General features: G+C 39.9%; 1 protein-coding gene across 4 annotated transcripts in view; it reads left to right on the forward strand.

The window, feature by feature from the left end:
• Positions 1 to 129: 129 nt before the first annotated feature.
• The window catches only part of LOC133620965 (uncharacterized), a 29,964-nt gene continuing 13,993 nt past the window's right edge, over positions 130 to 16,100 (forward strand). Inside the window, exons 1-5 of one of the 4 annotated variants that reach the window (XM_061982682.1) lie at positions 130 to 542; positions 2,824 to 2,874; positions 4,520 to 4,762; positions 9,171 to 9,236; positions 12,331 to 14,074. In XM_061982682.1, coding sequence (XP_061838666.1) covers positions 449 to 542; positions 2,824 to 2,874; positions 4,520 to 4,762; positions 9,171 to 9,236; positions 12,331 to 13,634 — 1,758 coding nt within the window. In that variant the 5' untranslated portion in view covers positions 130 to 448 and the 3' untranslated portion in view covers positions 13,635 to 14,074. Of the gene's footprint in view, positions 558 to 2,823; positions 2,875 to 4,519; positions 4,763 to 9,170; positions 9,255 to 12,330 lie in introns of those variants that run through there. The other 3 variants (XM_061982683.1, XM_061982685.1, XM_061982684.1) reach the window with 3 other exon arrangements.

The raw sequence follows: 16,100 nt of genomic DNA on the forward strand, positions 1-16,100 counted from the left end.
TTGTTTTGCAGTTTTGTCAGATCTCGCGAGAGAAACAACCAACCAGCTCTTCTTCTTGTAGTGTGGCATAACGAAATCCCGTTAAGAACCTGTGGAGGGCAGCAATGCGCCTAACATGTTCTACTAGTCTGCTGGAAATAGAAAGAAGAAGTAAAACGAGGAAAAGGCAAAATGGCGTTCGACGGAGAAGGGCTAAACCTGGGAATTATAGTCCTGTATTTGTAATTAGTGCATACATGTACACATATATGCCGTATAAAAGATTAAATATAGTTAATAATTGTTTGTATTTGGATACATTAGTCTGAGCGTACTTTGACACGTCTCGTTCTAGCTTAGCTTGCTAGTTAGCTTAGCTTGTTAGCTGCTAACAAAGAGACGCAGAAGTTATTAACGCATCGCTAAGCAGAGATCAAGTGTGAGTGTAAAGTGTTGTGATTGTGTGAAAATGTGCGAAAGAACGATAGCAGAGTACGAGGAGGAACTGTGTTCAACAAAAGAAGAGAATGAGGTGGACGCTGTTTTCAAGAAGCATCAAGTTGGTAAGCACAGAACAGGTTTGTTTACTTCTTACTCTCACATGTTTACTCATTTCATATTTACATATTAACAGTATTATTAAATACATTGTTTTAGGAAGGAATTTCTTCTCATCTCTCTTCATCTTCCAGTGTTAACTCCTCAGTAAGGACAGTAGCTATTGGCTGTCATACAAGTTGGTAGAAGTTGATATTTAACATCATTGGCTCATTTGCATAATAGTTTACAATGGTGTAGGAGAGAGGAATAATGTGGTGGGAGACATAAAATGTGAGTAAAAAAATAAGAAGCAACTTTTGATTAGAACTGTAACTGAATTTTCTTCTGTTTATTCTCAGTTTAGGTGTATTTTTCTTTGTTCTACATTGTAAATGTTTTAGTAGTGTACTACTAGTGGTTCTCGGGCTCCATAGCAGCACTGTACAGTGTGAGCATTTTAGTCACATTTGCTACTAAAATTAGGTCGTGTGAGTTTTGGAAGAAAAAAAAAAGTAACACATAAAATACGATGAATTGATTAACGTGGACTCTGACTTAAACTAGTTGAAAAACTTATTTGGGTGTTACAATTTAGTAGTCAATTGTACGGAATATATACTGTAATGTGCAATCTACTGATAAAATTCTCAATCAATCAATCAAACACATGCGAAGACAGATTTGAACCCTTTCATCACATTTTACTCCCAAAATAAATCCATCAAAAGTTGATCAAGACCGAGTAAAATTTCACCCTATCAGTATAGCATGTTTGAAATAAACGTAAACCTTAACCATAACCAAATGGACAAGTAATTGACGTGGAAGTGTCACTCTGGGTGCGCTGCAAATCTGTGTCCCCCTCCTCCTGCTCCTCCATGCACAGAGGGGAGTGGTGCTCCAGTAGCTCACACACAAAGTCTTAGTTGGAGGAACTGTTTTTTTTTCACCATCCTAAAACTTGACTGTACTGCACGTTAGTAACTCGAGGGTTAGTTTGTTATTTTCAGTTTTTTCGAAGATGCCATACAATTAAAATGGAGGGAATATTGAACAACAAATCAATGACTGAAGTGTAAAACTTGCCGTCCAAACAATACTCCGTTTGTTGACAAGAACATGCAGCCATGAAAGCACATTCAATCTATTTATTAAGCAGAGGTAACACAAACCACTGAAAGATTCAAAAGAGCTTTCAACAAACTGCTGATGCTATTCTGCTGAGCTAACAAAAACAGCTCAAGCTATGTGTGAGACACCGAGCATGGACTTGCTGACGTCACTCGCCAACAAGCACCGTTTTTTAAAACAGACACACTGCTCTCATATGGTAAATGGTAAATGTGTTATACGGGTATGGTGCATTTCTAGCTTCACGGTATTTTGACACTATTTCCACATTCACCCATTCACACACACATTCACACACTAACGGCGGGAGCTGCCATACAGGGCCCTAACCACGACCCATCAGGAGCAAGGGGGAAGGAAGTGTCTTGCTCAAGAACACAACGGACGTGACTAGGATGGGGGAAACTGGGTTCGAACCTGGAACCCTCAAGTTGCTGGCACGGCCGCTCTACCACTCAAGCCACGCCACAACCCTTATATATTAATATTATGTCTATGTCCATCCATCCATCCATTTACTACCGCTTGTCCAGTCCTATAATATTGTTTATTGTTAAAGGTCAATTATTTTCATTTTGCTGCTGACCTTTAAACATGTGCTCTTGAACCAGGGCATTTTATTTCACATGTTATAATTTTGTGTTTTTGTTTCCTGAAGAATTGAGAATAGCTAAATGTTGTTTTAAAGAAGATTGGAGATTACATTTGTCTTTTTTATATTATTTCCAAGATGTTTTCTTTTTTCTTATCTCAAAACATCTCTTAAGTTAGGCTCCATTAAAGAACACCTACTTTTCTTACTTGTTTGTACCTGTTTTTGTGTATTTGGGATCCCCATCATTCTTGAAAACGTAAAATCAAGGCATGGTGGAGATATTTAGTAACGTCAACGCATATTTCCAGGTATGGGTTATTTTATGGGCCAAACTATATTGGGGTATGAGTTTTGATCCATATGGTCCAGTCCTACACTCGTGTTAGCGACAGTGCTAGCACACTTTAGGGATGTTCTCTGTGTTTAATTGAGTGTTACAGTAGGCCTTATGATGGCATTGTGTTTATATGTATGTACATGTATACCTTGTTTGAGTGTTAATAATGAAATTGTGATATTTGAGACGTTACGTATTGCTACTAAATTTGTTTTGTGCTACTATTTTTTTTTTCATTTAGTAGCACTGATGCTACGAGGGAAAAAGCGAAGCGTACAGCACTGCACTAGTGGTATGCCAAATAATCACTTATTTTCCTATATTCAAACTGAGTGTTTTGTGGCCAAAAAACACCTACAGTACTTGTAAAATAAAACTTCTGCCTTATTTTTAATGACTATTTAGGCCTACTACGCTACTGTATTTTAATGGTTGTCATTATGGTGGTACATGGAGAGCCAAGTGTTTTTTGAGGTGGTACTTGGTGAAAAAAACGTTTGAGACCGTTCGAGTATCAAATATGATCAAACGACTGAAGGATTGTGATATTCACGAACAAACCAGATCTGTGACTAACTCATTAACATGAACGATGGCTTTGTGTTTATTTGAACCGTGACCGTGATGAAACATTTACATTTACATCGCACTCTGTACACCAAGGCACAAACAGCGGAATCTTTGCAGTGGGTGAGCGTCTCCTCTCTGCTCTGACTGGAATGGAACTTTATTGTCATGGCACTTAAAAGTACAACGGAATTTGTTTTCAGCACCAAGCTGTCCAAGAGCAGAGACACAGTTAGGGGACCACCTGGGAGCAGCGAGGACATTAACTGCAGAGTTTTACGCGCGTTCATGTCTCCAAAACATCCCCAAAAGTCGCTAGATTTGTCGCTAGTTGCTTAGGAGAATGAAAGTCACTAGATATAGTGAGAAAGTCGCCAAGTTGGCAACACTGCGCTGAGGCGTGTGAAAGAGAGACCCCAAGACCCGCCTTACGTTGTTTCTGATTGGTTTAAATTGCGTTGTGTCTGTTGTGATTGCTTTAATGTAGGCGGAGAGGATTGATGGCTTGGTGCGCGGTTTGGTTATCTCCATCAACCAATCATAGTCACTCGAACTACGGGAAGTTGTGAGGACCAAAGTTTATTATGAAAACAAAATGTAGAGTTGTGAATGGGGAATATAAGCGTGAGAAATGGCAAGTGTGGCGTGTACCGTGAGAAAGGGTTAAATTGCGTGTCTGTCACGCTCAAAGCGTGAGGCTTAGCAACTCTGCATATCAACAGTTGATTTATGAAAAGAACATAAAGGTGACTGACTTTCCTTCAGCGTGTGGTAGATGGTCTCCTAGTGAATGTGGGAGCTGTGCTCTAAAGACGAATTGTTGATGGACATACTCCATAAAAACGCCACTTGGTAAAACATGTTTTGTTAGAGTTCCTTTTGGCCTAGCCAACAAAATGACCATAAAGGAAACATTTTTATAAGATGATAAAAACATAGTATACATGTTTTGGAATGCACATTTTTTATTTCCATTATATTTAAGTAATGAATATGACTGTTATTAAAAGGTTGTGGTTAAGGTTAGAGATAAGGTTTAGGTGTAATAGGCCGACATGTACACATAACTACTTAGTTACTCACTTTATACCAGTGAGAGTAAAGTTAAGAATGTCTCGATCAATGCTGGCTCGTACATATAAAAACTTTTCAAATTACCCCCTTCCAATTTCCAAACCTGTTTTTTATTCACTGTACCTCCTTTTGAAGTCATTTTAGTGGCTGGGACAAAAGGAAGTATTTCCCCTGGTTTTTATTGTTTTTTTAGCTCCACTTTTTAACACAACCCGCAAAAGAACACAAATAATCTCATTGTGTTAACAGTGTCAATTATATCCTCTAATAATCTTATTTACTTATTTACCCAACAGACGTCCAGCAGCCCCCCCACACTAAGGAGGATGATCTACATCCACCCTTTTTAAAAGAAGAGGATGCAGAGCCATCCCACATTAAAGAAGAAGATGAGGAAGTGTGGATTACTCGGGAGGAAGAGTGCCTTCTAGGGCAGGAGAAGGCTGATCTCACCAAGTTTCCACTGACTGTTGTCTCTGTGAAGACTGAAGACCATGAAGACAAACCACCTGAGTCCTCACAGCTTCATCACAGTCCAAGTAAGAACAACATCCACATATCAGTTTATTCTCAGAGCATTCAATCCATCATAACTGGACTGTTCAGTTTGTCTTAGAAGACATTTGGCCTCTCATCCAAGTACCGGTAGGCTTCATCACTTTGTGCTCACAGAATTAAAGTCTTAATCTAATAATTTCAATTTAAGACCTTGGAATGCCTTTAGTACCATCATAATCTTGTAAAAAAAATCTTAAGTACGTCCTTGAAATGTCCCAAAAATTATAGAAACAATATTTTTATTTAAAATAAATACATCAACTAGTTATCTGTACAGCCCGGTCAGAATTTTTGGAGCTGGACGAGTGTGATGTGCTGTGTATGTTACAGCAGAGTTTAGCTAGCAGGGCTTCTTAGGAAAGCCCACAGCAAAGCAGAGTTATTTGTGTAAGATGGTAAGTGCAAATTCAACCATTTGTGGCTGTAGAACAAATCATTTAATGCGTGGTTGAACCCAGTGAACAGAAACGTAGAACATTTTTTCACCAACGTCACAACTCAAGCCATCGTAAAGGACGGCGTTTGTAAACATTGTGGTGAAAGGAAGTGTAAAGATGATGAAAAGGTTGGAAATCCGGGACAAGTCTGTGTCAAACGATGGTAAAACACCTGCACATTATACAAAACCCAAAACCAGTGAAGTTGGCACGTTGTGTATTTCGTAAATAAAAACAAAATACAATAATTTGCAAATCCTTTTCAACTTATATTCAATTGAATAGACTGCAAAAACAAGATATTTAATGTTCGAACTGAGAAACATATATTTGTTTTGCAAATAATCATTAACTTAGAATTTAAGAGCAAAAAGTCTTGCTGATCAAAGTTGTCCCATCAGGTGGAGGTTCGACGGGTATCATATCCAAAACAGCTGAATGTCATTCGTGCCAGCGAGAGTGTCGCAAAGCCTGTTTTGAAGTGTCTTTTGTATTATTGTTGAGTAAAAATAGCAGCATGTTTACATTCAAACATACAATAAATCCTCTTATAGTGTGTTTAAAGCCAGCAAGGCAGTGTTGTTGACTTTTGGAAATGCCAGCGCACAACCGTGACGTCATCACAAGTCTCCGTTTGTGCCGCGTACACACATACGCTAAGCGGAGAGTTTTGGAACTCTACACATTGGCCAGCGTTTGTAAAAGTCTGCGTTTTTAAAGACAAAAGTATGCGTCTGCGTGTGTACAAGAGGCATAAACGCAGAGATAAGTATGTTTTATTAAGCATCCGTGTTCGTGTGGACATGGCCTTAGAAGTGTGTTTGCACTGTGGAGGAATATTAACCGCTATGTTGAGGGTGCATTCGTTAGCTTGTCCCTGTGAAATTAGCGGAAACAGCTAGAATGTGTCATCAACATGCATTATTACGATATCAAAAGCCCTATTGTTGGCCTAATTTGTATCGTATATATCGTGCAACCTTAATGAGATCAGTTTTCCCCAGCTTGCCAATACACTTGCGGTGTGTATAGGGGGCGTGGTCAATATGACGGTACCATACAATTAACATAACAGTCGAAGATGTATATATTTTCTTGAAAAAACGCTAAAAAATGTACATACATATAAAAACATACAAAACAAAAATGTGTTATTAGTAATGAGCACTGACATATTTTTGCTTATATCGATTTGCTCTATCTTTTCACATGTTATTATTGTACAACGTAACACAGGCTGTATACCAGCGGCGGCTGCTGGTATTTTGAGTTGCGGAAGCTCATTTTCAGCTATAGTCTAAACATGAGTACATTGTCCAATTATACCTATAAAGGTTCTCATTCATGCAGGTCGTTGTCATCTCAGGGCGGTCAATCGTTTGCAACTGGACTGCTTGGTTTGTCTTGGAAGACGTTTCGCCGCTCCTCCGAGTAGGCTTCATCAGTTCGTGCTCATAGACTTGGATTGGTCACTCAGATCTAGTCCTGAGGATGAGCCGCGAAGCGTCTTCCAAGACAAACCAAATTGTCCAATTATAGATGAAATATGTAAAAATGCTAGATTGTACAAAGAAAAAGTCACTTAAAAGATTATACAATTCTCCATATCAACAGGAACAACTGAATTAATATTAAAACAAATGTTTTAGCAATGTTTTATATTTCAAGATCGCTGATTGACTCATTTTGAGTGTAGGAAGAAGAAACCGTATACCAAAGTGCAAAAGAAACCATTTCAAATTGTCATTTGTTCTAGCTTATATCAAGCTGTTGAACAATGCAACAAAATTGTGCGATAGAGCAATGAACACAAACTTTTCTGGCACTTTATATTGAACCGTATGTCCCTGTTGCCATTGAAAATTCTATATTTTCCGGTTTTAGCCCTGCTTTGTTATTGTTTGTTTTAATGCCTTACGATCTTTTATGCCTTAGGAAGCAATAATGTAACACAATGCAATGCACAAGATACATTTCCTTAACGGGACAATAAAGTTTACTTACTTACCGTACCGCGCATCCAACGCAAGTCCTCCTGGTATTTGTCTGTTTTTGTCCCAGTTCTCCACAGGCCAATGGTAAATCCACAAAAAAGTTAAAAATAAGGAAAATAATCCAGTTCATTTACATTAAAAACCATAATTATTCGATGTGCCTGAAACAGTTCATTTTTATTCATAAATGAATGACATAAGTCTATATTATCTTATTCTCAGCTAAGCCCATGCTAATTGTGACTGGCAATACAAAGTATCAATATCAGCATTGGTATGACCAATACTGCCCCAGTGACTACTTTGTATTGGATCAACACCCACATTTGTAGTATCGCCCAAAACTGATGTAAAATAGCCAAACTACAGAAGAATAAGTCATTATTACCTTTGAACATAAGTGTAGATAGAACATGTTAAAGGGGAACATTATCACAATTTCAGAAGGGTTAAAACCATTAAAAATCAGTTCCCAGTGGCTTATTTTATTTTTCGAAGTTTTTTTCAAAATTTTACCCATCACGCAATATCCCTAAAAAAAGCTTCAAAGTGCCTGATTTTAACCATCGTTATATACACCCGTCCATTTTCCTGTGACGTCACATAGTGCTGCCAACACAAACAAACATGGCGCATAGAACAGCAAGCTATAGCGACATTAGCTCGGATTCAGACTCGGATTTCAGCGGCTTAAGCGATTCAACAGATTACGCATGTATTGAAACGGATGGTTGTAGTGTGGAGGTAGGTAGCGAAAACGAAATTGAAGAGGAAACTGAAGCTATTTGAGCCATATCGGTTTGAACCGTATGCAAGCGAAACCGACGAAAACGACACGACAGCCAGCGACACGGGAGAAAGTGAGGACGAATTCGGCGATCGACTTCTAACCAACGATTGGTAAGTGTTTGTTTGGCATTAAAGGAAACTAACAACTATGAACTAGGTTTACAGCATATGAAATACATTTGGCAACAACATGCACTTTGAGAGTGCAGACAGCCCAATTTTCATCAATTAATATATTCTGTGGACATACCCTCATTCGCTCTCTTTTCCTGAAAGCTGATCTGTCCAGTTTTGGAGTTGATGTCAGCAGGCCAGGGAAGCTAGGGTCGATATTCTTCTCTTGATCATCTTCGGTGGCATAAGGGACGGTGTGAGCCAAGACATCCAGGGGGTTTAGCTCGCTCGTCTGCGGGAACAAACTGCCGCCATTGCTTGCCGTGCTACCGAGGTCCTTTGTCCCTGAATTGCTCACACACTCCGGCAGATTCAATGGGGGTCTGGCGGCAGATTTCTTTGACTTTATCGTTGGAAATGCATCTGCTTTGAGTGTCGCAGGATATCCACACATTCTTGCCATCTCTGTCGTAGCATAGCTTTCGTCGGTAAAGTGTGCGGAACAAACGTCCAATTTCTTGCCACTTTCGCATCTTTGGGCCACTGGTGCTACTTGAATCCGTCCCTGTTCGTGTTGTTACACCCTCCGAAAACACACCGACGAGGCATGATGTCTCCAAGGTACGGAAAACAGTCGAAAAAACGGAAAATAACAGAGCTGATTTGACTCAGTGTTTGTAATGTGTTTGAGAAAATGGCGGATTGCTTCCCGATGTGAAGTCACGTTGTGACGTCATCGCTCCGAGAGCGAATAATAGAAAGGCGTTTAATTCGCCAAAATTCACCCATTTAGAGTTCGGAAATCGGTTAAAAAAATATATGGTCTTTTTCCTGCAACATCAAGGTATATATTGACTCTTACATAGGTCTGGTGATAATGTTCCCCTTTAAAACAGAAAGTAAGATGATATTAACAGTAAATGAACAAGTAGATAAATAAAAGTTTTGATAAAATAATACAACTGTAAATGGTGTATGTTACTGCAAATGTCAGCAACTTAATTAAGAGACGTTTTAACCTGTTTTAAAATGGTTCTAATATTGATTCTTTGTAGGGTCTGTTCCTGTCTCTGAATCAACTACATCAAGCTGTGCTCTGCAAGTTTGCCTTCCGAAGATAGGTATCGATCCAACAAAAGGCAATGTATCAATTTTATCGATACTAGAAAAAGGAAAACATTGGATTTAAGAACGACAGGCTTTATATGAAGTTAAGCACTTTTAATGATAAGGACATTAAACGTTACTCAAGTCTGTCTGCCCTTCTGTAGCGTCATCGCCATCAGTCGGCAAAAATAAAAATGGCAGATACCTGCGGTGGTTGAGAAAGGTCACAATAAAGCCACAACACGACAACTTTCGGCTACAGCATGATTGCAAAAGCTTCAACAAATACAAACGCCACAACACTATATCATAAAGCCGCAAGAAAGGACACAACGGACAAAACGGGAGTGGCAGCGGAGCAAGTTTTGCTGATGGACCGACTTCCTGAGCGAAGTTAGAAAATTAAGTTCCGTCTTTATATTGTTGTGTTTTGGCTTACAGCCGTTGCGTTGTGGCTTTATGTTGTTGGGTTGTGGTGTTTACATGTGTTGTGACTTTTTTTGACTACTGTAGCTGTTTATTGAAATGAGAGAAGTGGCAGGTCAAACCACTGCTTATTTAATCGGAAGGGATGATGATTGCACTTTATTTTAGATATTAATATCGTGTTAATTTTATTTGAAAAACAAAAGCAAAAGTAGGAGGTAAATCTACTGTTAAATAGTTGTTTACTGTACTTTTTTTTTTAATTATTCTTGGATGTTGAAAATGTGAGCAGAAAATGTTTCTTCTTGTTAATTGAAGCACTTTATTCAAATAAGATGTGAATGCATTGGCCATTAATTGTTGTTTGTATCATAATTAGTTGATAGGTAATTCCCTTACAAGAAATAACAGCAATATAGGAAACTTCACCTGCAGTGTCCAGTATTTTTTTCAATCTCACACTGGTTTAAATTTTTTGGTTGAAAAATACTGAATCAATTTCAACTCACTGAATCGTTTCGTATCGTATCTTTCTAAATAAACTAAAATTGTACATCTTAACGATTCAATTTGAATCATAATTATATGTTGCGATGCAATTTAGGTACAAAACCCAAAACCAATGAAGTGGGCACATTGTGTAAATCGTAAATAAAAACAGAATCCAATTATTGGCAAATACTTTTCAACCTATATTCAATTGAATACACTGCAAAGACAAGATATGTAACGTTTGAACTGAGAAACTTTGTTATTTTTTGTAAATATTAGCTCATGTGGAATGTGATGCCTGCAACATGTTTAAAAAAAAGCTGTCACAAGTGGCAAAAAAAACTGACAAATTTGAGGAATGCTCATCAAACACTCATTTGGAACATCCCACAGGTGAACAGGCTAATTGGAAACAGGTGGGTGCCATGATTGGGTATAAAAGCAGCTTCCATGAAATGCTCAGTCATTCACAAACAAGGATGGGGCGAGGGTCCCCACTTTGTGAACAAATGCGTGAGCAAATTGTCGAACAGTTTAAGAACAACATTTCTCAATGGGCTATTGCAAGGAATTTAGGGATTTTACCATCTACGGCCCGTGGTATCATCAAAAGGTCCAGAGAATCTGGAGAAGAAATCGCTGCACGTGAACGTAATAAACATTGAATGCCCGATACCTTCGATCCCTTAGGCGGTACTGCATCAAAAACCGACATCAGTGTGTAAAGGATATCACCACATGGGCTCAGGAACACTTCAGAAACCCACTGTCAGTAACTACAGTTTGTCGCTACATCTGTAAGTGCAAGTCAAAACTCTACTATGCAAAGCCAAAGCCATTTATCAACAACACCCAGAAACGCTGCCGGCTTTGCTGGGCCCGAGCTCATCTAAGATGGACTGAAGCAAAGTGGAAAAGTGTTCTGTGGTGTGACGAGTCCACATTTCAAATTGTTTTTGGAAACTGTGGATGTTGTGTCCTCCGGAACAAAGAGGAAAAGAACCATCCAGATTGTTATAGGCGCAGAGGTCAAAAGCCAGCATCTGTGATGGTATGGGGGTGTATTAGTGCCCAATGCATGGGTAACTTACACATCTGTGAAGGCACCATTATTGCTGAAAGGTACATACAGGTTTTGGAGCAACATATGTTGCCATCCAAGCAACGTCTTTTTCATGAATGCCCCTGCTTGTTTCAGCAAGACAATACCAAGCCACATTCTACACATGTTAAAACAAATTGGCTTCGTAGTAAATGAGTGCAGGTACTAGACTGGCCTGCCTGCAGTCCAGACCTGTCTCCTATTAAAAATGTGTGGCGCATTATGAAGCGTAAAATGCGACAACAGAGACCCCGGACTGTTGAACAACTTAAGCTGTACATCAAGCAAGGATGGGAAATAATTCCACCTGAAAAATTTAAACAATTGGTCTCCTCAGTTCCCAAACTTTTACTGAGTGTTGTTAAATGGAAATGCCATGTAACACAGTGGTAAAAATGCCCCTGTGCCAACTTTTTTGCAATGTGTTGTTGCCGTTAAATTTTAAGTTAATGATTATGTGCAAAAAAAAAAAGGAGTTTCTCAGTTTGAACATTAAATATATTGTCTTTGCAGTCTATTCAATTGAATATAAGTTTAAAAGGATTTGCTAATTATTGTATTCTGTTTTTATTTACGAATTACACAACATGCCAACTTCACTGGTTTTGGGTTTTGTACCTAAATTGTATCGCAACATCAAATGATGATTCGAATTGAATCGTTAAGATGAATCATTACACCCTATAGTCTATGCATGGTGCAATCGTATGTGCGCAATATGTATTATTTATTGCAGAGTCTTTGGTCTTTTGTTGTGTTTTACTTTGTAGCTGTGCTTTTTCAATGTATTTATGTACTTTAGTGTTCTTTAATGTTTCCCTACTGTTGGCATGTGTTTTTACCTAATTTGTTGTGTACTTTTTGTATCTGCACACCAACCACATAATTTCCCCGTTGTGGGATGAATGAAGCCTATATTATCCTATCCTATATTAAATGATATATCGCAATATGAATTATAGGTCATATTGCTCATCCCTAGTTAAAAGTCCCCTCGCCCTGGCTTGTTCTTTTTTTCTGAATGTCTCATGTGACTGAGCAAAGCTGGATGTTTCCAAAGCATGTGTTTGTCTTCTTGTGTCCTGCAGATGTCTGTGAAAATCATCTTCTCCCTGAGCATCAGGAGTGGAGCTTCGGGATGGAGCAGGAGGAGCCACAGACCTCCCACATTAAGGAGGAAGACGAAGCGTCACAGACTCCTCTCGTTAAAAACGAAGAGGAAGACCCACGGACCCCCCATGTCAAAGAGGAGGAGGAGGAAATTAGCATCAGTCAGGAGGGAGAGCATCTTAAATGGTTGGAGGAGTTCCCAGTGATTGTGAAGAGCGAAGATTATAAGGTCAAAGGTGAAAGTGAGGAGAAGAGAGAGGTGGAGCCTCCAAGCAGCAGCTCAGCTCAACACATAACAGAAGCTGATGCAGACCACACAGAGGATGAAGACTCTAAAGCTGATAAGACATGTCACACTGACAACGCACGCTTAAAATGTTGTTACTGTGACAAAACTTTTCAACGCCCTAGTGATCTTAAAAGACACATGAGAATACACACTGGAGAAAAACCTTTTGCCTGCTCAGAATGTGGTAAAAGTTTTGCACGAAAATATGTGTTGCACGAACACATGCTGACACACTCTGGAGAAAAGCCTTTTTCTTGTTCAATCTGCGGTAAAGATTTTGTACAAAATCACTATTTGAAAGTACACATTAGATTACACACCGGAGAAAAACCTAACACCTGTTCAATCTGTGGTAAAGGTTTTGTAAGACGTTCCAATTTGAAAGCACACATGAGAACACACACTGGAGAAAAACCCTTTTCCTGCTTGTTATGCGGTAAAGGTTTTGCTCACAAAAATTTGTTGAAAGAACACATGCAAATACACACTGGAGAAAAACCTTTTTCCTGCTCAGCATGCAATAAAGGTTTTGCACGGCAACATTTGTTGAAAGAACACATGAGAATACACACGAGAGAAAAACCTTTTTCATGCTCAGAATGTGGTAAAAGCTTTACCCGAAATAAATTGTTGAAGGAACACTTGAGAACACACACTGGAGAAAAACCTTTTTCCTGCTCAGCATGTGATAAAGGTTATGTACGGAAACATTTGTTGAAAGAACACATGAGAATACACTCGGGAGAAAAACCTTTTTCCTGCTCAGTATGTGGGAAGAGCTTTGCCCGAAAGAAATTTTTGAAGGAGCACACGAGAACACACACTGGAGAAAAACCTTTTTCCTGTTCAATCTGTGGTAAAGGTTTTGCACGCTCAAATGTGTTCAAAGTACACATGAGAACCCACACAGGTGAGAAAGTGTTGAGTTGCAGTGTGTGCGGTGAAAGATTCTCTTATAAGTACCAGTGTAAGAAACACACGTGTGCTGGTTAGAACAGCATTAGCAAATGAAGTCACAACTTTAACTTTGACGTTCTAACAACATCAGTACATTAAACGTGTGTTATTGCCTCGTTCAGTCAAGTACATGGATTAATATACAGCATTGTGTACTTTTATTTCAAATTGAACAGAGCAATTTAACTGTAAAGGTGACAGTAAACTGTACAAAACATATGTGACATACATTAAACATGTTATGTGTATATAGATATTCATAAATCACTTGTTTTATATATTTTTTTGAAATAATGAAATGTTACATATTTTCAATTCTAATTGTAAATGATTGCATAGATTAACTCCTTTATTTGATAAACATATTTGTTTTCCTTTTTCAATTGTATTATTGAGTGAAAAGGACTGCATTTTATTTCCATGGAGAGGTCTGAAATCACAGGATGCCGATGATGCACGTTCCATTTTGTTGTTTGTCCTCAAAATAAAAATGACATCAAAAATCGGATTTCTTTATTGTATTTCTATCATTTCATCAATGCGACGAGACATAATACATTACTATTGTAGTAGACTTAGACTTAGACTTCCTTTTTATTGTCATTCAAATTTGAACTTTACAGTACAGATAAGAACGAAGTTTTATAACCCATTCACTGTACAAACATACATACTGTATATACATACTGTACATATACAAGCACACACTGTATGTATACATACAGTCACGCATATGATCACGTTTAGCCACTTTATTCAAATAACATCTGAATGCATTGGCCATTAAAACAAAGTCCCGCACAGGCATCCTCCATAAAAGGATACACCCATACCTTCCCGGTAAGGTCTATTCAGGTGTACTGGAGAGGAGGCTACGCCGGATAGTCGAACTTTGGATTCAGGAGGAACAGTGTGGTTTTCGTCCTGGTCGTGGAACTGTGGACCAGCTCTATACTCTCGGCAGGGTCCTTGAGGGTGCATGGGAGTTTGCCCAACTAGTCTACATGTGCTTTGTGGACTTGGAGAAGGCATTCGACCGTGTCCCTCGGGAAGTCCTGTGGGGAGTGCTCAGAGAGTATAGGGTATCGGACTGTCTGATTGTGGTGGTCCGCTCCCTGTATGATCAGTGTCAGAGCTTGGTCCGCATTGCCGGCAGTAAGTCGGACACGTTTCCAGTGAGGGTTGGACTCTGCCAAGGCTGCCCTTTGTCACCGATTCTGTTATTAACTTTTATGGACAGAATTTCTAGGCGCAGTCAAGGCGTTGAGGGGATCCGGTTTGGTGGCTGCAGTATTAGGTCTCTGCTTTTTGCAGATGATGTGGTCCTGATGGCTTCATCTGGCCAGGATCTTCAGCTCTCACTGGATTGGTTTGCAGCTGAGTGTGAAGCGACTGGGATGAGAATCAGCACCTCCAAGTCCGAGTCCATGGTTCTCGCCCGGAAAAGGGTGGAGTGCCATTTCCGGGTTGGGGAGGAGACCCTGCCCCAAGTGGAGGAGTTCAAGTACCTCGGAGTCTTGTTCACGAGTGAGGGAAGAGTGGATCGTGAGATCGACAGGCGGATCGGTACGGCGTCTTCAGTAATGCGGACGCTGTATCGATCCGTTTTGGTGAAGAAGGAGCTGAGCCGGAAGGCAAAGCTCTCAATTTACCGGTCGATCTACGTTCCCATCCTCACCTATGGTCATGAGCTTTGGGTTATGACCGAAAGGACAAGATCACGAGTACAAGCGGCCGAAATGAGTTTCCTCCGCCGGGTGGCGGGGCTCTCCCTTAGAGATAGGGTGAGAAGCTCTGTCATCCGGGAGGAGCTCAAAGTAAAGCCGCTGCTCCTCCACATCGAGAGGAGCCAGATGAGGTGGTTCGAACATCTGGTCAGGATGCCACCCGAACGCCTCCCTAGGGAGGTGTTTCGGGCACGTCCGACCGGTCGGAGGCCACGGGGAAGACCCAGGACACGTTGGGAAGACTATGTCTCCCGGCTGGCCTGGGAACGCCTCGGGATCCCCCGGGAAGAGCTGGAAGAAGTGGCTGGGGAGAGGGAAGTCTGGGCTTCCTTGCTTAGGCTGCTGCCCCCGTGACCTGACCTCGGATAAGCGGAAGAAGATGGATGGACAAATAAGGCAGCAAGAGAAGTATCCCACACTTCTCTTTTGTAAAGTAAATCTGTACAGCAATATGATTTGCTAGCGCGAGGAGCTTCAAAGTGCGCTTAGACTAACTAATGTATCCGAATACAAACAATTATTAATGTGACAATAGGAGCTACTGATAAGATATGCGTTCCCTAGGAACTATTGTTTGTGTTTCAACAGGGACATTATTCAGTGATGCACCGGCAAATGGAGTCGAACTTGTGATGTACTGTTGTGAACGTGTCTGCCGAAGTTGAACAATAAATTACGGTCCAGTTTGGTCTAAATAATACATTATGTAGTCCGTGTGGGATAGAGAACATAATTTAACAATTAACAATGTTTACTCTATCAAATGTCATATGTG

Source organism: Nerophis lumbriciformis, linkage group LG21 (genome assembly GCF_033978685.3).
Source record: "Nerophis lumbriciformis linkage group LG21, RoL_Nlum_v2.1, whole genome shotgun sequence".
Classification (NCBI taxonomy): Eukaryota; Metazoa; Chordata; class Actinopteri; order Syngnathiformes; family Syngnathidae; genus Nerophis; species Nerophis lumbriciformis.